A 21,168-nucleotide genomic window follows, 5' to 3' on the forward strand; every position below is an offset into this window, starting at 1 on the left:
TGGATGGGGGCCTCGAGGTTGGAGGTATTTTGGTGATGGTGCACGGGTGTTTTCGGTGCACAGGAGCGTCGCCGAGACAGCGTTGCCAATAGAAAGGAAAAAAAGGTTTTCAAAGAAGTGGCCTTGTCTGGAGTGGACTGAGTACTGGCAGGTTGTAGGTTCATATCGCAGGAGATTTGTGGTGTGGTGTATGCAGTACGAGGATTTTCCCCAGCCGGCCTGGAGGGTAATATTTTTAAAGAGAAATGGAGGAGGAAAGTCAAGGGTGAATTTGGCGAAATAGGAGGTCATTCAGTATGAAAATTGACGTTTTACTGGTGTCTCGTGACGTTGCCGTGGTGTTATTGCAGTTGCTGATTCGCACTGATAATGATGTGGTAAGCAGCCTAGGCAAGAATAGATTGTGGTGGATTGAAGAAAATGGGAATTTTTGGAGAAATGGAAAGCGTGATTTTTTGACAATTGGACAAATTACGAAGATTCACGTTTTTGAAAGTTTTGCAGGGCTGTGTTCTGGACCTTGTCCTGGCTGCAAATCGGATTCCTGCAAACCGATGGAGGCAGAGTCAGCCATGGAATGAAGCGAAGAAAACATAAAAAGTGAGTAGTTTTTGATCAAAAATGGATTGAGTTGAAATTGCCCTGATTTTTGAGGATTTCACTTTTTGTTTACCTGGAAATCTGCAATTGCGCTTCTTGGGCTGTACTTGCTCTCGAACGCCGTATAGAAGACCAGGGCATCTAAGTCAACCGCTGTACCGTTATGACCAATTGTATGATAACTGTTAAAAATGGAGAAACTTGAAATCTTTGGATTCGACTCTGTTTGGCGCTCTATAGCCCTCTACAATACCCTCACCTAAGGTGTCTATGACTATGTATGTTCGTTATTGTTTTTCGTAATGGCTAGGCAAAGCGGGTGCCATGGCTGATTTTGGGGGTGTCGGGATTGGAGTTGTAACCCATGGCTGCAGAGCTCAACGAGAGCTGTTCAAGCTGCTGCATCACGTTCACGTCCTGAAGCTGCTGTTGCTGTACATATTGCTGTCTCTGCTGGTAAAGCGGTCCCATGTCCTGGTTGCTTCCGTTGTACATGCCTGGATGCACATCCTGGGGCTGATAGTATCCGTTGGGTGGCATTCCTGGATTGGCCTCACCCATTGGCATCTTGGGCATTCCATAGACCATGGGCATGCCCTGGTTGGGCTGCATGTATGGCTGGATCATTGGCTGTGTAGCACGATGAGGCGAGTGGGTCTTGCCTCTACGGTCTCTCTTGCCCTTGCGGGTGGTCAGGCCAGAACGACTCAATCTGTTAGTGGCAAGTCCAACCTCTTCAACAAGCTTCTTGTATGGCTGGAGGTTGGTGATCTGAATCTCCAAAAGAACCCTCTTCACCTGGCCAATGATGTACTGTTTGTATCTGGCATTGCTGAGCTCGTTTCCAATGTTCATAAGCATAGGGTTCGAGACGATCTTGTAGATGAAAAGAGGGCCGGTGCTCTGTTCCTGGTTTTCAGCCAAAATGGTCTCCAAAAGAACGGTAGGTGGGCGGGCGCTCATCTCTTCAAGATCGTGCTCGTTGAAGTGTCCAAAGATCTCACTCATGATCTTCTGTCTGACAGCCATGTCGTTACGGTTGTTCAAGATGTTGAAGATGGTCAAGTTTGCCAACTTGTGAGTGCACAAGTGCCCCAAGTGAGGCAAGAACTTGTCACACAACAACTCGTAGCGGTAGTCGTGCTTCAAACCCTTGCAGCCGTTGAAAGTCTCCAAGAACCAAGTAATGAGCAAGGAACCGTTGTTGTTGACCACCAACTCATTGGCGAACTCGACAATCATACTGGCAACCAAGAACATCTGCTCGTTCGAAACGTAGCCCTTGTTTGCAGATTTGGTGTCACTGGCAGTTTCAAGAATGGTACGGATGCAACGAGCACCGAACCTTCCGAAAGAGATCTCCAAGAAGTTGTCAATCATGGTTTCAAAGATGAAGTCATTGTATGGCGAGCCAAACTTGAGACAGCATTGCACCACGTAGTTACCAAACTGGTCATTAAACAACTTGACTGTGTATGGCTTCAAGCTTTCGGCAATGATGGTCATCTGAGTGAAGTCATTGTGGCACAAGTTGATGATCTTCTGAATGGCCCAAGTACCGTTCTTGTGAATACTAAACTGGGTCAAGTAAGGAGCAAGCTCCTTGACCATCATCAACTTGATCAAAGGCGACTCCACCAACGTGAACAACTTTTGGACAATGGTGTTTCCGATATGATCGTAGCACAATTCTGGCAACTCGTCCAACATGGCGAGACACAAAGCCTCCAATTCTGGCTGAGTAATGGTTTCAGGCTCAGAGTCTGGCGATTCGGCCTTGCCTGGACTGTCAGAGTTGGCCTTTTCAGTAGCTTCAAAGATTTTACGCAATTCTCTCAATTTGGGCGAATCAAACTGGCGCATTGGGATGGGATCAGGCAATGGCCCAAAGTTGCTCTCGTACTTATCCTTTGGGAAAGCCATGGTGTGCTTCAAAAGCAACTTCACGCGGTTGATATTGACTGAATCCAACATGGACAAGGTCGAGACCAAGTGGATCAAGTCATCCTGGATAGCAGGAAGATCAACTTCAGTGGAACCCTGAGGACGAAGCTTGGAGGCTCTACTTTGAGGTTTGTTCAAACTGCCAGAGTTGGACTTGAGCGAGGCATTGCTGGATTCCGCCTTGTAAGGAGAACCGTTCAGCTTGAAGCTTTGGCTGAGTGGCCTTTCGGAGAGTTTAGCAAAAGCCACGTACAAGATGTGGCCTGGGACGAGCTCCAAATGGTTAAAATTAGCCTTCAAATTCATGGCAACCTCGATGGAAGCACACTCGACCAAGGCCAACTTGGAAGTGCTTGTGGTGCTCATTCTGATGCCAATGACACCTCTTCCATGCAAAGGATTGCCCACAGCGCCAGGAAAGCTGGCAATGAGGTGCCACAACTTCGCAGCGTCCATGAACTGAGGTACATTGTCCAAAAGAAGCGACAGAGTAGGACCCAAGCTGGGGTTTTCAAAATTTGTTGTCACCACCACCAGGGCAAAATTAAAGTCGTTCTCCAAGATCGGCTGGTACACGGCGGCCGAGACGGTGTCGTGGTGGGGACGGTAATGCAGAGCGGAAGGCGGATTAGGATGCTGATTAGAAGGACGGGCCTGACCCTGCTGGAGAAGCATTATGGGGTTGGAGAGGTCTGGAAGGTTGGAGGCCACGCCTGAGTAGGTCTGCGAGCGGTTTCGGGTCATGCCGGCACCGTCGGGGATATTAAGCATGAGATTATCGAAAAGCACGGGCTTTTCACTCGACACAAAGGGCAGAGGCACCTGGGGCTCGGATAACTGGCCCGGGTGGGCGCCGCTGGTGGTGTGGGAGCGGTTTCGGGTGGGATTAGAGAGGAAGCTGGCGTCGAGCGAGGACGGCTGGGCTCCCAAGGTCGGACTGATGAACTGAGCCAGGCCCAGGTTGGTTGTATCGTAGTCCAAGAAGCTCAGGCCCAGGTGGCCCGGGCTGAGGGACACGGCGTCGTCGTTCCAGATCAGCATGGTCAGAAATAGCAGGCCCAGGCGGACACGGCGGCCCGGCATGCCGTTGGAGCCGCTAGGAGGTCTATTGCTTGGACTCAAACCCAAGTGGTCGATTCCCGAGGGCAGCATGGAGAGCGCTATAGGGGCGTCTTGCGGCACCGGAAGCGAGCCCGTGTTGGCGTCGGTGGCCAAGGGCAGAGCCAGGGACGAGAGCAGGTCTCTCTGTGGGATCGGAATGGACGATGAAAGTGGATCAGCGTGGACCAGGGCTGGATTGGGCATTCGGCCGCCGTTTTGCGCGGAAGAAACGTCGTTCTGGGGTAAACCAGACCCGTAGAAGCCGTTGGAGGTGTTGTTGTGGGCGCCCGACCGCTGTGGAACACCCTGGGGTGCCAGAAGCGAGATGGTAGGCGGCGAGATCACCATGGGAACGGACGGGAAAGGGTCAGGGTGTGTTGCCGGAGGACAAATTAAGCGGAATTAGGTGGAAAATTGAACGGCCTGGGTTCGTGGAATAAGAGAAAGCGACACTTGGACAGTTGGTCCAGAATAGGAGGTGACTGAAGAAATGTGCGCGAGAACGCTGCGCCCACACATATAGCGTTTAAAAACGGAACATGGATGCCACCTTGAGGAAAGAGAAAAAAAAGGTGGTTTTTATTTTTACGAAAAAAGACGTTGTTTTTTGTTTTTTGTCTTTCAAAGACGAATTGAGGCGAAATCGGGCGTGATTTTGGCACTGGAGGTGTCAAACGGCGGTGAGCTAAAGCCGACGGAACCGTTGGAATTGGCGCTACAAGATGCACGGTGGTAGTGTGGAGGAGACGAAGAGAAGGTTTGGGGAGGTTTTTGGGAATTTGGCAAATGATGGTTTTTCATTGGTTTGGTGGAATTTTTGAAAATACGGCGTTCAAGTGGCATAGGTTCCTCTGGTTCTGGAACGCTGGACCAAAAGCACAAGGCAAATGTCAGCCGTGGCAAACGAGGACAGTATTACTAAGAAACTCAAAATATACGAAACAGCACTGTTTGAGTCAATTTTCAAAATTCAATTTGTTGTGCCACCGTTTTTTTTCATCAATTGCTCTGCCCTGACCGTATCTCGAATGCATGCCGTTGATGCTCCTGCGTTGCGTTCCTCTTCAACGCAAACCACCACTCGTCAAAACACAAAATTAGCTTTTACCCTTCCCACCTCACGCAACTTTGCCCTGGGGATCTAAAAACCATATTTTTTTGCTGGGCAATTGTGACAATGCCGTTTTTCACGGCAACGCCAATGCTGGAAACGATTGCAAAAATGTCGTCGCGTGGTCAGTGAGGGCACAAGTAGTCGACACTCAGGGCGAATTTGGGCACGAAAATAGCACCGTTCGAAAGCTCTCCATCTGCTCTACCCAGTACCACCCTTCAAATCGCCATATTCTGTCCTCCCCTGACGTTGACTCGAGGGTTGCTGAGGTAGCCACGACATTGTCGCGCAACCGCCCCAATCCGACGGATTCTCGCCGACGCATTTTGGCTGCGTTACTTGCTGTCGAGCAGCGTAACCTAGAAGGGTAGGTATTCCGAAAATGATGCCATCTCAGAATTGATCCCAGGAAATTTCATGATTTTTTCAAATTTCAAAATGAGCCCACCTCGATCTGCTGGAAAATCCTTCCATTGTTTTCTTTACTTGCTATGGTCATTTGCAAAAAGCCCCGCATACCACGGAAGTGGCACTTTCCCATCTGACTGGGCTGGTCACGTGATCATGCACATGTCAGTGCTTAACTTGGCAACGACCACACGGATGTAGTCGGCGTTAGGCGAAGGCTTGGATGGAAACGGCGCTCTGTGGGGCCCTGGTTGGAAATTCCACCGTGGCTCCAAATCAGATGTACTGCACATAGTCGGGCCCGTTCCTGTGCTGAAAAACGTTATCCATTGTTCTGCGTTTTGACGTATCCCGGCCGTATGCAGGGTGAAGTCCGACCCCATAGACTTGTGGATCAAGGGCAATTGTAATCGGGATTTTGTAAATTATTGTAGCTCAATAATCACAATTGATCACTCACAATAGTATCAGAGCCTCAATGTGACTAGACCAGCCCAAGCTGTATGAAGATTATTCACAGAGGATCCTACTGGCCCTACCTACACTTGCCTAACCTGGCGTATGAGTTCAAATCATGTATTCACTGAAATTCGTCCTCTTTTCTCTAATCCTTAATTTTGCTGCTAACTTGATCATCCCCCATGCTCCTCATCTCGAAGTGAAACCCCAGATTCCAATGCCCTCATAGTTCAATTGGGATCTTTCACCGACTTCGGCCCGTTCCCGGAGCATACGTGCTCTGGAGGCCATGCTTTTCAAGGTGTTTCTCTTGACGGCGCCGAGCAACGCACTAGCTGGAGATTTGAGGCGTATTTTGCTGTGAGTAGGACGAAGCCCTTTGATACCCAAAAAAGGCTTTTCGTGAAAGCTTCCGATAAAAGCCTCCACTGAAGGCAAGGCCAATGTCAAAGCATGCACGCAAACATCAACAGGTCCTTTGAGAATTCCAAAAATGCTCCGAGCCTTGGTACCCAACCATGCTAGGTTTTCCAAAACACGAAGCTTTTTGAAGACAAACACAAGAACCTTCACAACCCACAGCTTGACGATGCTTTGAAGGATCCTGTCAAAAAACGCCAAAACTTTTCCAAACTGCTGAAGAAGGTAAATCGCTCGGGGAATGTCAGAACTGTTCCCGTCAGATTGTTCACTTTGTGAAAGAATCTCAGCCATACGAGCATTGTATGCTTCCTCGTCAAGAAAGATCTCCAGAGAGCTGTCTGTTTCAACATCTGACAAATCAAAAACGTCCGGATGATTTGCAAAGCCGATACTCATTTCCAAGGCTTCCCATTCCAGAACATCGATCCAGGCTGGATGAACTGGTTCAAAATGGTGCTGGGTTTGAGGCAGAGGTTGAGCGGATTCCAGCAAAGCCTCAAGAAGCAGAATCTGCTCATTTTCGTAGTCTTCGGGTGCTTGTGGCGGTTCAATGTCTGAAGATAAATCGGGGTTTACTGTGCCCTCGAAATGGTCGTCTGATAAGACATCGTCCTCAGGGTCCTCCTTAAAGATAATTGTTTCAGCGAGGTTGAAGAAGTCGTCAAAAAATTCAGCATTGAATGGACCTTGATTGTTTTCTGGGGGTTCTGGGAAGCTTCTCTGTAACGATTGACTCTGGACATCTGGGGAGGCATCCCCTAATGAACCTTCAATGGTGCACGCAATTGACCCACTTTCCAACAATTTTTCCTCTTTCTGACCTTCCTCGTCCCTTTCAACAACACTGTCAATTCCCTCCTTGCAATCTTGCTGGAATTCAGGACTCGTTGGTGTGGGAAACGGCATGGACTCCTTCAAGCCCAGAGGAGTCCGCTTGAGTGCTTTTTGGAATCTGCGCTTCACTTTATATGGTTCTTTGACTCACTGAAAAGAAAATTCTGGAGTCTATAGGGTCCTACACGGCCGTTGGTGTTCGCTTTATATGGCTGCAAAATCTGGAACATGTGCGAAGCACTCAGCAGACGAGTATGGGCAATGTTTCAAAAGCTCAGAATATGAAATTTGGGAAGATGGGTGAAATCCAGAGGCTTCGGGTAGTATAATGTCTTTTTATTTGTTGGATACGAATTTCTAAGGTTCTAGTGATACAGTCATGGCTGCCTTTGTGAGGTAGTATTGATGATGTCTCATCTGGTGAGAACCTGAAGTCGACCTTTCAATCCTGAGAGGCAATGTCATGAGATCACTCTTCATTTTTATTGATTCCATTGAAGTGCCTCATTGAAAAAATGTGCCATCTTGCTATTATGATGGTGCAACTTCGATCACCGAAGCCGGTCCTCACTATCCACACTGGCTATCGAAAAAGGCAATTCCAGCTGAAAGAACCCAGTCACTCTTTCATCTTAAAGTTAAGAAACCCCCTTCTCCTAATTTCTCAATGTTCGTGAATTTCCTCCTCATATTAGCATTCCACCTCTTCATCACACTCCCCACCACCTCTACGACCACCTCCACCACCACTACATTAGTGAAACCAACACCCACATATCAATTCCCCAAAAACACATAAAAAAAAAAAAATCTCCATCAGCCTTCAAACCACCCTTCCCCATTTCACCCACATCCTCATCCCATGCCTCCTCCACATCCCACCCCCACTACCTCTCATCTCCCCAGACATCACCACATCCACCTCCACCATCAACAACCACACCCCACAGACCTCCCCCACGTAGATCCCCCAATAACCCCAACTCTCCCCCAATTCTCCCCCAAACCGCCCTCCACCTCCTCTTGTCGCCCCCACCCTACCCATCTCTTCGTCTCACGTGGATGCTTTTTCGCATATCAATGAACCACTCTCTTCTGGGCTTCATCGCTACAACCCACCAGGCCGTGGCCTACTACAACCTGTGGCAGCTCCAGCAGCAGTTCACCATCAACCCAAAGGAGAACCTGGCGGAAATAGCCCGTTTTCCCGAACCCAGCGAAATCGACTTGTATGTTCTTCCAGACAAGTTGAGACAGCTCGTCAGGCTGTACATCCGACTCATGCGGTCAATTCATGTTCAGAGGGAGATTGACACTGCTTTTGACAATTTTCTTACCTTCATGGGCGATTTCAACCGTGTGGCGGAGGTATCTTGGAACTGGATATGTCCTGCTTTGATCAGCAGCAGTAATGAGCTTCTTCTGGTGTACCAGGTCAGGTCCAAGAGCAAGACCAAAGAGGAAAACGACGAAAGTTTGGAAAAAGTCGCCACCATAATCAACAGACTGTTCAAAATCTGCTTGACCGATAAGTCCGTGGACCCTGCTACATCGAAGAAACTGTGCATCCACTTCTTCCTAGCGACCCTCATCAAAATCTACTTCAAGCTCGACCACATTGAGCTTGCCAAGCTGATGGAAAAGGCGCTTATGGGCACAAACTCCGCCATTCCTACAATCATTAATTGCCCCGTCCAGTACAGAAAGCACGTCGTCACCTACTTGTATTATAGTGCGCTTTTATCGCTAGACGATGCTGAGTATGCCCTAGCGGAGGTCAAGCTCCTTACAGCATGGGACTTTTTGCTGTGCTACAACAGACCACAAAAGGTCCAGCCGCATCTGGAGAAAATCTTGATGCTTGTGGCGCCTTTGAAGTACTTGTCTTCCCGCAAAAGACTCTCAGACGCTCTCTATGAAAAATACCCCAACCTCAAGTACATTTACAAGGACCAGCTACTCAAGTCCGTCCGCGAGGGCAACCTTGCTGCTTTTGACGAACAGCTCCAAAAATTCCACACCGTCTTGCTCAACAGACACATCTACTTGTTGGTGCTCCGACTCAAGCAGTTGTGCTACCTTCTGCTTGTGCGCAAAACGGCCAATTTCTACAAAACCGTCAACGACAAAACCCCGCATATCGTGCCCCTTGCCTACTTCCAAAAAGCCCTTGATTTCGCTCAGAATGGCTCGGATCCGTCCAAGGAAGAGGCATCTGTGGAGCAGGTGGAGTGCATACTAGCGAACCTTATCGCCCAAAAACACATCAAGGGCTACATTTCCCACGCCAACAGGTGCATTGTTCTCCTGAAATCAGATGCTTTCCCGAAACCAGCTCCTCTGAGCTAGTCTCCGACGGCTAAAACGGCTCGAAACGGGTCCGTTCCATCTCCGTCACGTGGGCTGGTGTACGGGTGTCGCCATGCTCACATCAGAGACACCTTCAAAAAAATTCTCCAATTCATCCTCCACCATCCACCATGTCGTTCATAAATATCTGTCGTGAGAACACCGACCCGTTTTACCGTTACAAGATGCCTCCGATCCAGTCCAAGGTCGAAGGTAGAGGTAACGGTATCAAGACTGCCATTCCCAACCTTAGCGAGGTTGCCAGAGCCTTGGGCCGTCCTCCAGCTTACGTTGTGAAATACTTCGGTTCCGAGTTGGGTGCACAGACAAAGATCAACGAGGAAGATGATAGATACCTTGTTAACGGTGCCCACTCCCAGGCTGAGCTACAAGACTCCTTGGATGGCTTCATCAACCGTTTTGTGCTCTGTGGCGCTTGTAAAAACCCCGAGACCCAGATCATCATCAAGAGCAAAGGCTTTTTGCAGAGAGACTGTAAAGCCTGCGGTCGTATCACCGACATCGACTTGAGACACAAGTTGTCTTCTTACATCTTGAAGAACCCACCCCCAACCTCCACAGGAAAGAAGGCCGCTACCGCCACCGCCAACGTTGTGGGTGGTGGTAAGTCCATTTCTGATATTGCACAGAGCGCCGATGGCGACGCCGCCAAGCAAGCCAACGGTGACGACGATGACGACGCTTTGACCAAGAAGATCAACGCTGAGGCTGCTGCTCTCGCCAGCGAAACCGTTGAGGTTGCTGACGACGACTGGGCCGTCGACATGTCCAAGGAGGCCATCGAGGCCAGAGCCAGAGAGTTGGAGGGCCTTTCGCTAAATGACAGCCAGACCAAGCTCACGGAATTCGGTGAGTGGGCCTTGAAGGATGCTGGTGACGACAAGGAAGAGTTGCCATCCGACATTGATCTTTATAAGAAGATTGTGGAGTTGGAGCTCTTGGAGAAGCCAGACGTCATGCTCGTGTTGGCTCAGGTCTTGTTCGACGAGGACATCCTTGAGCAGCTCGATGAGCACAAGGGTTTGTTGGCCAAATTGATCGACGGTCAGAATGACTTCGAGAAGGCTTTCTTGGGTGGTCTTGAGAGATTCTTGGGTTTGGAGAAGCCCGAGTTGATTCCTCTCGTTCCAAAGATCCTTGTCAAGTTGTACGACCTGGAGTTGGTTGGTGAAGATGAGATTCTCAACTGGGGTTCGAAGGTGTCCAAGAAGTATGTTTCGAAGGATGTGTCTAAGAAGGTGAGAAAGGCCGCCAAGCCTTTCATCCAGTGGTTGAAGGAGGCCGATGAGGAGTCGGACGAGGAGTAAATAGCATTGAGATCGGCGTGCCGGGACTACGCCTATAGTTAATACACTACGGTACAGAGCAGTGATAGAGGTGTTTTGGATGTAATTTGTTGGTATTTTGGAATGTTTGGTCGGTTGAAAACATCGTGAACCTAGCGAATGGTCAAAATGTGATCGATTAGGTTAAGCCATCAATTCTCCTACTTTATGAATTGTAATTGTAAATTTTGTTTCTTTATTTAATTAACTCTTTTCGTTTCTCTTTTATGCTTTCCTTTTGGTAAAAGGAATATTTGGAATTCTTGCTTAAAATTCTGATTTTTACGATTTATTGAGACATTGATGAGAATCATACAAATTGATCTGTGACCTTTTAAATCTACACAAAGCAAATTTGAAAAAAACAGAAACCTTTCCGTATTTGTCATGCCCAATTGAGTATGATTCGACTCTCATTCGAGAGAATTCTTCCTCGTAGATGGATTATTCCTGGTCTCCCAATTCTTGCACTGGTGCGAATGCATCAAGCAGGTTCCTCTGATATAGTTTCAGTAAATTTATTCTACAGGCAAAACGTGTTCTCTAATTAGCTTAGTTTTATTTTGACTATGTAATATTGATCCGCCATTCGATTTTTCACGATCTATACGTGCGATGCGGAGACATCATCAGCCATCATTTCGACCCTTTATCTGCGCTTAACCATTAAAGGCTTCGTAGACCGTCGAGTTCGAAGCACAGAATAACGAAGGGGCCTCGTCTCAAATTTTGAAGGAGCCAGTAGAAGTCAATGCCTTGCGTGGTGCGGTAACTTGTACAACGCTCTCAAGCCTGAAACAGTAAAGACACCACAACCTGGGCGTCTGCATTATTACTAACACAGACACCTCAATACCTCAATGGCTTGACCATTTCTCTTCAACCACAAGCCTATTCCACCAACTATGCAGCATAATCCCACTCAACGCTTGGGCGGCTGGGGCGAGTTCCTGAACCCACGACCCCGCTTCTGGCCCTGCTTGGGACCCTGCTGTTTCTGCCCGCTGGGCATGTTAGGCGGCATGTTGCCCATGTTGGGAGGCATTGGCATGTTGGGCATATTAGGAGGCATGGGCATATTGGGCATGGGGAACGGGAACATTGGCATTCCGCCCTTGGAGCCGCCCATCATGTTCGCCATGACCTTCTGAGGGTTGAACTCACCCCGTAGCTTGTCTTGCTTGTGGCAGTAGGCCGTCCAGGTGAACTCGTCAAAGCCGTAGTTGAAGTAGTCCAGGATATCGGCACCGGGGATCCGCCAAGGCTTGTCCTTGAGCTCGTTGAGATCCACCTGCGTTAGCGGCTTTCCGTCTAGCTCTGCCACGCTATTTATGTCCACCAGGGAAGCACCTTCGTCTTTGCTGACTTCAATGCCTTTTGCTGATTCTCCATCTTTGGTGTCTGCTGTGCTGCCCACGGTGTCGTTTAGGGCTGCTGTGGAAGATGCAGTCGTGGTTGTGCTGATTTTGGGCGCCAGGTCACCAATCACAAACTCGATATCGTCGTCTGAAGAATCATCTTCATCTTCCTCTTCCTCCAGTTCTTGCGGCTTGGGTTCTTCTGGCTTTGGTGCCTCTTTTTCAGGTTCCGTTGTTTTTTGTCTCTTTGCAGACGGTTGCTCGTCCTCAGAGCCATATAGATAGGCGTCTTCGTCTTCAGAATTGGCCATTACGTGTGATTGTCGTTTGTTGATTTCTCATTATGAACTATGTTATACTATACATCCGTGCACCATCACCGATGGCTGCGAATCGCTACCATATAATGGCTGCGAAAAATAGGCCCATGGCCTAGCTTGCAAAAGACATGATGGACCGGGGACGAGGTTTGCCCACATTGTGCTTCTGCATGATTTTCACCCAAGGCTGTCTTCTAAACTTGTTCCTGTAGACAATTTCCTGGATGGCTGTGATCCACTTGACCTTCTCGTCCTTGTTAGGAGCGCCAAAGTCAATGATCTCCCCGTTTGCAAAGCGGATCTTGAATGCGTTCTCCACAAGCAAAATGTCACTGAAGTTTCTGTAGTTCGACGATGAGCGGTTCATGTTCTCCTTGTCGACGTAGATGACCTCCACAACCTTGGCCAAATTGATCTTGGCCCGTGTCTTGTGTGAGAATTCAGAGTGTGCAATCATGTTGGTTCCTGAGAGCTTGAAGAATCTCTTCTTCCAGGACTCACAGTCACCACCCTCTTGGTGCAAATAACCTTCAAGACGCATGGACTTCTCAGCTCTCAAGTCGTCAACGCTTTCGTAGGCGGTCTTGATGCTGGTGGGCAAAATCTCGTAAGGCTCAGTTCTTGGAACAAAAAGCATCTTCACCTCAAGCTGTGCAATGCCGTAAGGCTCGTATCTGGCACCATTGCCACTCTTGGTAGCCCACTCGTTGAAACAATTGAGGTTGAAGTTGGTGGCTGTACCTGTGATTTGATCGACATACTGGTCCAAATCAACGTAGCACCTGGCGAATGAGCCATCGTTGGCAATGACGTTGGACCAAGGATCCTTGACCTCCTGAGGCACAAACTTGGTAGTAGTGACGATCTCCTTCGAGCCGAACATACGACCAATTCTATTGTTCGATCTCACGACTCTTCTTTCCTTGATCTCCTTCATTGTCTCTCTTGGCTTGTTGTAGGTTGCTTTCATTGTCAAGATGAACTCCAACGATTCGCCAACGGTCAATTCAAACTCCTTGCCGACGTAGACAGCAGACTTAGACATCTTATAGTTGGGAGTCTTGATGCAGTGAACACCATTGTCCAATGTGATGTTGAACAGGGCGTTCCTCTCCTGAAGATCAGGAAGGGAAATGTTCTTCATACCCATAACACGCAAGAAGAGCTTACCACGCTCCTTAGGTGGTTCTGACGCAGCAGAAGCAACTCTTGTCTGATCAGCAGATCCCGCTTTGACGGTGTTGTCCTCAAGAATCTCGGGACCAAGAGACTTCTGCTCAGACTCAAGATCGCCCTTGGTTGAGGGGACAGAGACAGTGCTGAGCGCAAACTTGTGGCCCTTTCCATCTCTAAGCTTGTTGTTGATGATCTGGGTGCCATCGTACGAATCCTGGTTCTTGTGCTTCTGCTCAAGCTTGATTCCAGTGACCGAGTTTCCGCTTCTGACCAACTTGATAGGAGAGCTGTTGACCTTAATTGGGGACCTTGGCTGCTCTCCATTGTCCTTATGAGGAGAAATAATGACCTTCACAGGTGATTTGTTCTTCTCATCTCTCTTTGGCGTACTTGGGCTCAGTATGTTAAATGCACCTGGAATGACATTGAGTTTGCTCTGATCTGTCTCACCCAATGGGACAAGATTTGGTTGTGCCTCCTTCTCATCATTGGTTTCACCCGATTCAGGGAAGCCCACATATTCTGGTTCCGGATCTGGAAGGAAGGATTGCTCACTGACATCTTCCACCTTTGCACTGTGCTCTGGGACAGCAGCAGCTTTGGCGAATGTCTCGTGATCCACATCAAGGGCGACAGGCTTGGCAGAGAGCTCATTAGAAACATGCTGAAGCTTCACGCGGTTATCAATGATTGAAGATAACATCGACGAATGAAGAGAAGCCTTCTGCTGAACGTGATCATAGTTAGCAGCTTGGTCTTGAACGATTCTTTGGTTTGCACCACCGAACTTAAGCTTGCTGTACTCTTCTTGGTTCATAGAGTGCTTCATCTGCATAATCCTCTTAACATCATCTCTGTCCATGCTTGGTAAGGTCTTCATACCGCTGGCCTTGATAGTTGGCTGAGTGTCTTCAAAAATGTCATTGTACTGGTTCTTTGGAGAAAGTACAGAGTTGGAGCGCTTGATCTCGAAGGATGGAACGTGGAATCTTGACTTCTTTGGCCCGACTGGAGGCTGAGGAGTGGTGACAATCTCACGGCTGTAGACTCTCACAGGTCTCAATGTACCGTAAGCAGAGGCTGAACGGCTGATGCTGGAGTTATGAGCACCATCTTGAGCAGACATTCTGGAACCATTGCTCAAGATTCTTGTGGAGTTTATCGTGGTATCATCACCCTTCATCAAACCTTCAAATTGTCCCTCCAAACCAGAAAGCTGAGAAAGCTCAGGCAAGAACCCAGATACATTGAGGTCAACATGGTCAGGACTGACAACTCTTTTGGATACAAGATTGACCTCCTTAAATTTCTTAGGTTGCAATCTGGATGGGATGCGATATTTGTCATACTGTGACAAGTCTGCCGTGTTGTAGTTCAGAACTGAAGGCACATTGTAGAACAGCGAAGAAGGCTGAGGTTTCTTGTTCTGGCGCTGCTTCCGCTGAGTGTGCCAGATGGAGATAAAGTCGAGGGCGGCTCTTTCTTTGTCATGCTCAGCAGAGAGGGATTCCTCGAAAGACATTGATTTTGCGGAGCCACCAGACGAAACTCTATATCTCTCAGTCAAGTCAGCAAAAGAGGCATCATTGGTGTCAACTTCGGGTAGCTTGATATCGTTTGGAGGATTAACATTAGAAGAGTTTGCAAGCACACTCGAGTCACCATCGTTCTCGCCAACATGCCCCCTTTTAACACCCTTGGTTGCATCAACAACTTCATTAACTTTGACGGGAGCAAGTGACCTACCTAAAGGCATGTCGGACGAGTCCTCAAAGTTGTCAACAGACAGAGCTACGGATTGGTTTTGCATGATCTTCGAAAGCCTTTTAGTGTGATGAGTGGTTGCCAACTTCTCCTTCATCTCCTCGGTATCCTCGTCATCGCCCTCAATGCCCGAATCCTTGATCTGAGTATCCTCATGGTTGAATTTGATATCAAGAGGAGATACTGTTGGAGTAGGCATCAACAGGTTCATTGGTGACTTCACAAGCTTGACCTGATTAGGAGCAGCTTTAACGCCTCTTGATGCAATGCCGACATGGTCAGCGGTGTGATCGTTATGGTCGAGCGCAAGCTTGCTAAGGTCTTTCGTCTCGAGCAGAGATGACGTTCCATCGAATGTTGGCATACGTTGTTCGGAATGTTCATCCAGATGTTCAGCAATTTGGCCGGTCGATGGGACATCAGCAGAATCATTAGATTGCGTAACAGCCTCTGGTTCACCCAATGGACGGGCTTCAGAAGTGCTTTCCACAGGAGCTTCCCTGGATATTTCAGCAGGGGGCTCTGGTGCTTCATGGTTCGAGACTTCCTGACTTTGCACATTATCGGTAGCGGAGGTATCGCTTTCGGCTTCACTGAATTCGGACTCAAGCTCTGCTTCATCATGAGGTTCGGTCTTGACTGGATTCGTTTCCTCGTAAAGGCTTTCAGGAGAGATCGTTCTCGTTTCGGCAGGAGACACAGGCGCAATGTAGGAGGTTTGTGGTTCTTCTTTAACCTGCGGCGTTTCCTCAACGAATGATTGTTCCTCATGCTTGACAACGGGACTGCCAGTCATCAGATATGCATCGTCCTCCTCCTCTTGCTCTTCTTCGTTTTCATCCTCGAAGTGACCTGGTTGAACAAAGGAGTGTTGTTCCTGCTTGACAAAAGACTCTTCCTCTTCCTTAATGGAGGGGTCAGACTCTGCTCTCACCATCAGGTTCTCTTCCTGCTTCACAGAATCATGAGAATCCTCCAATTGAGGCAGGGGTCCCAAAGCTGGAAGCTCCTGTGGAGAAGCCTGAGTATTGTGATTTTCGGGCTGAACTTCACGAGAAGCTTCCGACTGAGAAGCCTTCACAGCCTCATTGAGCTCGTGATTTGATGCAGAATTGAGAAGATCCATGATCGACTGTTTGGTGGAGTTGTACGAGTGATCGAAAGAGTCCTGAAATTCCTCAGAGATTTCCGAATGCTCGTCTTCATATCCCTCATGTGGTTTTGCGCCGAACGTAAGCACACCCGATTCGTCAGAATCCTGTTGCTTCACAGTCGAAGGAAACAAAACATCAGCCATGTGATCAGGGAAGCCCTTGATTCCGTCATTAAGCAGGAGGCCAGGGCTTTGATGAGCTACGTTTTCGGCCTCCAAGTAGCGGTTTGAGGCGGCAAGCGAAGGAAGCAGCGATTGCGACGAGCCAGCGGAACGCAATTGCACATCCTTCGAGTCAGCAAGCATATTCAATGGATTCTCGACCTCCGGATGGTTCAATTCCATGTGGTGGGAGAGGCTGTGGATGTTCAGCTCAGTCTCATTGGCTGTGGCGTACTGTAGCTTGTCCAAGTGGTCCAAGTGGTTGTCGAGATCGTCGTGTTGTTTCAGGCCCAAGTAGAGGTCCAACTTCTCGTGGAGAGACATCTTGCTGAAATTCTTGTGGTTGACACGGTACTGGGACAAGGCAGCCGCGTCCACATCGTCTGGGGCGCCATCCTCCTCGTTAGCACGGCCCAAAAGAGAGGTGATGGTGTCGGACCTGTGGGGAGGTGGAACTGGAGGCAGAGCCGTGGCCAGTTTTTCGGGCGAGCCCTTGGGCACCTCGGACCATGTGTGCGCCATCTGAGGAGGCAATTCGTCCTCGATCCTGGAGGTCAGGTCGTTTCCAGCAGGGTAGTGGTGGTGGACCTCCAAGTCCGCATCTGGGAAAGCGACGGATTTGCGAGGGGAGGAGCCTGGCGTGGTGGGGTTCTTCATAATCAGGCGGGCAGGGGAGGCGGATCTCTCGTCCGGGTGGTGTAGCGTTGTTGGGGAGGATGGGTGGTTCAATGTTGTGGGAGAGTCCATTTGCGGGATGTCTTTGGGGACGAAGTAGGAGCTGATTGTTTTGGTGAAGTTGGCGTCGGTGGCGAAGTTGCGGTCGAAGGAGTCGGCGTTTTCGTTATTGTTGTCGTCGTTTTCGTCGTTTTGGCGTTCGCTGTTTTCACTGACATATGTATCTGAGCTGGAGTTGAACTCTCTTCGAGCCAAATCGAGAGCCTCTGGATCCTGGGGATGTGGTTTGGAAGGAGGCGCCATCTGAGGGAAATTAAGTGGTTTGGTGGGCGACGTCGAAGCAGAAAAGGAAGTGTCAAAATCGTCTGCTAGTGCCTGGGGGTCCATTTGCTGAAGCAAGAGATCCACCGAGCCTGGAGTTAGAAAACGGAACAATGGAGGCGTGAAGGGAAGATATACATACGGTTTTCGTGTGTGAAGGGGTCGTCCATGTCGTGCAAAAGCAGCTGGGCTTCAGGCAGATGGGACATTATTGCTTTGTAGATGGTATTATTGTTGATGCGACGAATTGGGCGAAATGTAAACAGTCACGTGACATCTACATCTGCCAGTAGGTCGGGAATGCGTCCGATTAGGGCGGTGAAGAAGGGACCTTTGAATCCTATTTATTTTAAAGAAAATAAAGAGGTTTGATTACATTTAGGAATTGAGTTGATTTGAAATTTGTATTTCTTTTTTTTTTTTGGAGGACCCCGCTGGTTGGACCCTGGGCCTGGATGTATCGGATACGCGACTTACAATGGAGGCCAAGGCGACGAAAAGGGAAAAATAGAGAAAACACGGCTGACAAGGTTCGGCGAAAACGGAGCTTATTTGAGACGTTGGGAGTTTAATTTAAGGGGATTTTGCGTTTTTTCAAGTTCATGCGTTTGTAGAAGAATTAAAAATCGTATTTTATTGGAGGGTGGGCGGTTTGATGCTGGTATGTTGCCGATGCTGGAGGTGCAAAATGGAAATTGGAGATTTTCACGATTGGCGGTGTAGGATCCCGGGGTATTTTGGTGAAGGGAATGGAGGCGGAATCGTGGATTTTATTATTTAACGAGCGGTACTTTTGGCTAATATGGGGTGCTGTAGATTGTTGAAAAGTTTGAGCTGTAGCTTTGAGCTGTAGCTTCTATGGAATTCCGAGATAAATGTGAAATTTTTGAGTTTGGGGCCGTTGGGGGTTTGAATTTAAAAATGAAGATCCCAACGGCGGATCTCAATGTTATCTTTATCTTCAGATCGCTTCGATCATCGAATATTGGTCTGTGGTGTCAGATCGAAGGTCGTGCTTTGGGAAGATGATGCTTTACATTGCAGCTGGGAGCATTTTCTATAATAATTAAGGGGACGAATAGTTGGTCGATTGTTTTCCGAAAATGCAAGCAGATGATTCTGATGCTTCGTTGATCATGGAATTCTCGAAATTACATATTTGAAGCGTACATGGTCGACATAAGTAAATGCCAACAATCCTACAAAAGACAGTCCTGTTGGTTAATTCTCAAATTACTCAGCTGTTTCATTTCGTTGGTATTGATCTCATTTTCATGATAAGAGATATCAGTTGGAATCCGATGTAAAGCATAAAGGCCATGGGAAGCCAACAGCGTTCGATTGCTGGCCATCCGTATATGGTATATAACATGATGATATCAATAACTTTTTGTAAATTGAATGGGAGATCACCAACTAGTAGAAAGCACAATGCTCTACAGTATAATACAGGCCCCAGCCCAGACTACATTCTGCGAAAGACAGATATTCATTGACTAAATACACTTAAGACAACGGAAAATCGTAAAAACAAAAGTTGTTGATTTAGCACTTGCAAGAAGACTCAGCGCTGCAGGTGCAGTTGGCACAGGTGCAAGTGTTGCAAGTACAAGATTGAGTTGGAGCGGCCATGATGATTTCTGATTGATTGATGATTGTTTGGTGGAGAATGAAGCGAGGAAACCGGCCTCTACTTATACTTCGATCTGAGAAAGTTTTGCCACTGCGTTTTTTTCGCCTAGCATTATTTCTGAGTCTTTTCTGCCTGAGTGGTTTTTGCCCAACGTGTTGAGGCACTTTTGCGTACCATTGTGCATTGCGATATTTGTGCCCAGGCCTTATCAGCAGCAATGCAGGGCTTGCAAGGGTCCAGAAGAGGAGATAAGAGGAGAGTGGAAAACGATGAAAGCTTTTGGGGCAAAGTGGCAAATTCGTTTGGGAGACCCTGTGGTAGCGTCATAAGGCGTGATTTTGGCGATATTGCTGGTTGGTCAAGGGTTTGGCAAAATTGGCTCAAGAGGTGGTGTCTAGTCATGCTTAGTAATGGGATGGAGTTGGGATTGCAAGGAGGATTGTGCTAGCAGCAGGTAGGAAAAAAAAATACTGATGATGAAGATTTGCTGCTTAGACTATGAAATATGGGCTATCTAAAGGGGTCATAGAGTTGAGAGATTACGGCTATTTTGCGAAGAGATGGGAAATTCTTGATCTGAATCGATCAATAAAGAGAAGGTGTCCCCATGATGGCCTAAATTTGATCACTTGTGGAAGTGATTGTTGTGTTATACCCTCCACAGGCTATGTGGTGATGGCTGCGAAATCAGGGTCCCATCAGAGCAACCAGCGAGACTGATCCCATGAAGAATTCTCCATCATACCGAATTTTCTCATCAAAAGAGGAACAGAATGGAGAATTGCGATAGATACTGGAAAACAGGCGAATTTCGCTATCAGATCTTCCAGTGCATGCTCAAAGTGTCTGCAATGTCACCACGAGGAACCCATCTACGCCAGCTGTGCCTAACTAAAATTTCCTTAACGAAAGGCCCCATCCCAATAAAATGCAAAAGCAAATTAATACGAAACAAAAAAACTCTCCACTTTCCTTCCCTTCCACCAACCCCACTGCCACACTCAGAATGGCTGCGAAAAGTCTACACCCCAGTACCATACTACTAAAACCAAACCACCCCAAACCTACCCGAACCAGCCTTCCACCAAACAAAGCCAATCCACAACGAAAGCCTTCAAAGAATTCAACGACTTTTTCCACACCCGGACACCAGCGGCCCACGAGGCGACCAGCAGGCTTTTCGATTGTCAACAGACAGCCGTCTGGGGAATCCAGCAAGGCTGAACCACCGCACAGCCCATCCGAGGGCATGTCGCACGAAGCCCCACCAGCAACGCAAGAGAAATTTAGAAATTTCAAAAAAAAGCATGAAACCTACAATTCGTAAATGAAGCTGTGAAACAAAAGCGTCTAAAATTCTGAATCGTTCCGGCAAAGGAGGGGCCCAACGGTGCAGAGAATGTGGGGCCGTTGGACCCGCGGTGCCTGAGATTTGACACCTCGTGGAGCGAATGTCGTGGATCAAGCCCCAGCGCCGGGCGGCATTACCTGACGAAGCAGGCAAGCCAAATAAACAGAGGAAAGAGGAAAGCGACGAAGAGGGAAAAGAGGTGAGGGAAACAAAAATAGAGATTGAAAAAAGATAAAAGCCAGGTTGGAAAAAGCCCACAGATTGGTGGTTGGTGTGGCTGCAAATGAACAGCCGTGGGTCGTTTGGGCAGGTCTCAGGCGGGCAGGCAGACAGGCGGTAGGCAGCAGGTAGTGAAAATTCCCGGGCGACACGCCGTGGAGCGTTGATCTGGAAACCTTAACTTTGTGGGATTTTGTTTTCATTTTTTGTTACTTATTCCTTTTTCCTTTTTCCTCTTTGCTATTTTTCTTATTTCTGCTCTTCCCGAATTTTTCCCCATCTACTAGTGCCATTTCCACTGGGACCGCCTGGGGACTTTTTTCCACCCGAAATCACCGCAGCTCGCGCCATTCAGCCCTGCCTGCCTCGGCCCGCGCCAGCGTAATTAGGCCCTGCTGCCGCGCTGGAGCCTGTTCTTCGCACCACCGTCGGCACCCCAAACCCAAACAATTTACCTT

General features: G+C 48.3%; 6 protein-coding genes across 6 annotated transcripts; 2 read left to right on the forward strand and 4 right to left on the reverse strand.

The window, feature by feature from the left end:
* Positions 1–906: 906 nt before the first annotated feature.
* C7M61_002815 (uncharacterized protein) lies at positions 907–3,993 on the reverse strand (the record flags this gene model as incomplete). Its single annotated transcript, XM_024858175.1, has 1 exon — positions 907–3,993. One exon carries the CDS (start codon positions 3,991–3,993, stop codon positions 907–909), a length of 3,087 nt encoding a protein of 1,028 aa, XP_024713581.1.
* Positions 3,994–5,815: 1,822 nt separating this feature from the next.
* Positions 5,816–6,955, reverse strand: C7M61_002816 (uncharacterized protein; the record flags this gene model as incomplete). The annotated part of the gene is made up of 1 exon (XM_024858176.1): positions 5,816–6,955. The coding sequence occupies one exon, from the start codon at positions 6,953–6,955 to the stop codon at positions 5,816–5,818; it is 1,140 nt and encodes a 379-aa protein (XP_024713582.1).
* Positions 6,956–7,963: 1,008 nt separating this feature from the next.
* Positions 7,964–9,232, forward strand: C7M61_002817 (uncharacterized protein; the record flags this gene model as incomplete). The annotated part of the gene is made up of 1 exon (XM_024858177.1): positions 7,964–9,232. One exon carries the CDS (start codon positions 7,964–7,966, stop codon positions 9,230–9,232), a length of 1,269 nt encoding a protein of 422 aa, XP_024713583.1.
* A 131-nt stretch (positions 9,233–9,363) lies between these two features.
* Positions 9,364–10,560, forward strand: TIF5 (translation initiation factor eIF5; the record flags this gene model as incomplete). Its single annotated transcript, XM_024858178.1, has 1 exon — positions 9,364–10,560. The coding sequence occupies one exon, from the start codon at positions 9,364–9,366 to the stop codon at positions 10,558–10,560; it is 1,197 nt and encodes a 398-aa protein (XP_024713584.1).
* A 940-nt stretch (positions 10,561–11,500) lies between these two features.
* Positions 11,501–12,247, reverse strand: C7M61_002819 (cleavage polyadenylation factor subunit; the record flags this gene model as incomplete). The annotated part of the gene is made up of 1 exon (XM_024858179.1): positions 11,501–12,247. The coding sequence occupies one exon, from the start codon at positions 12,245–12,247 to the stop codon at positions 11,501–11,503; it is 747 nt and encodes a 248-aa protein (XP_024713585.1).
* Positions 12,248–12,368: 121 nt separating this feature from the next.
* On the reverse strand, positions 12,369–17,716 carry INT1 (Int1p; the record flags this gene model as incomplete). The annotated part of the gene is made up of 2 exons (XM_024858180.1): positions 12,369–17,599; positions 17,650–17,716. The coding sequence occupies 2 exons, from the start codon at positions 17,714–17,716 to the stop codon at positions 12,369–12,371; spliced, it is 5,298 nt and encodes a 1,765-aa protein (XP_024713586.1).
* Between the last annotated feature and the right edge of the window lie 3,452 nt (positions 17,717–21,168).

This window comes from Candidozyma pseudohaemuli (genome assembly GCF_003013735.1).
Source record: "Candidozyma pseudohaemuli strain B12108 chromosome Unknown scaffold00006, whole genome shotgun sequence".
NCBI lineage: Eukaryota > Fungi > Ascomycota > Pichiomycetes > Serinales > Metschnikowiaceae > Candidozyma > Candidozyma pseudohaemuli.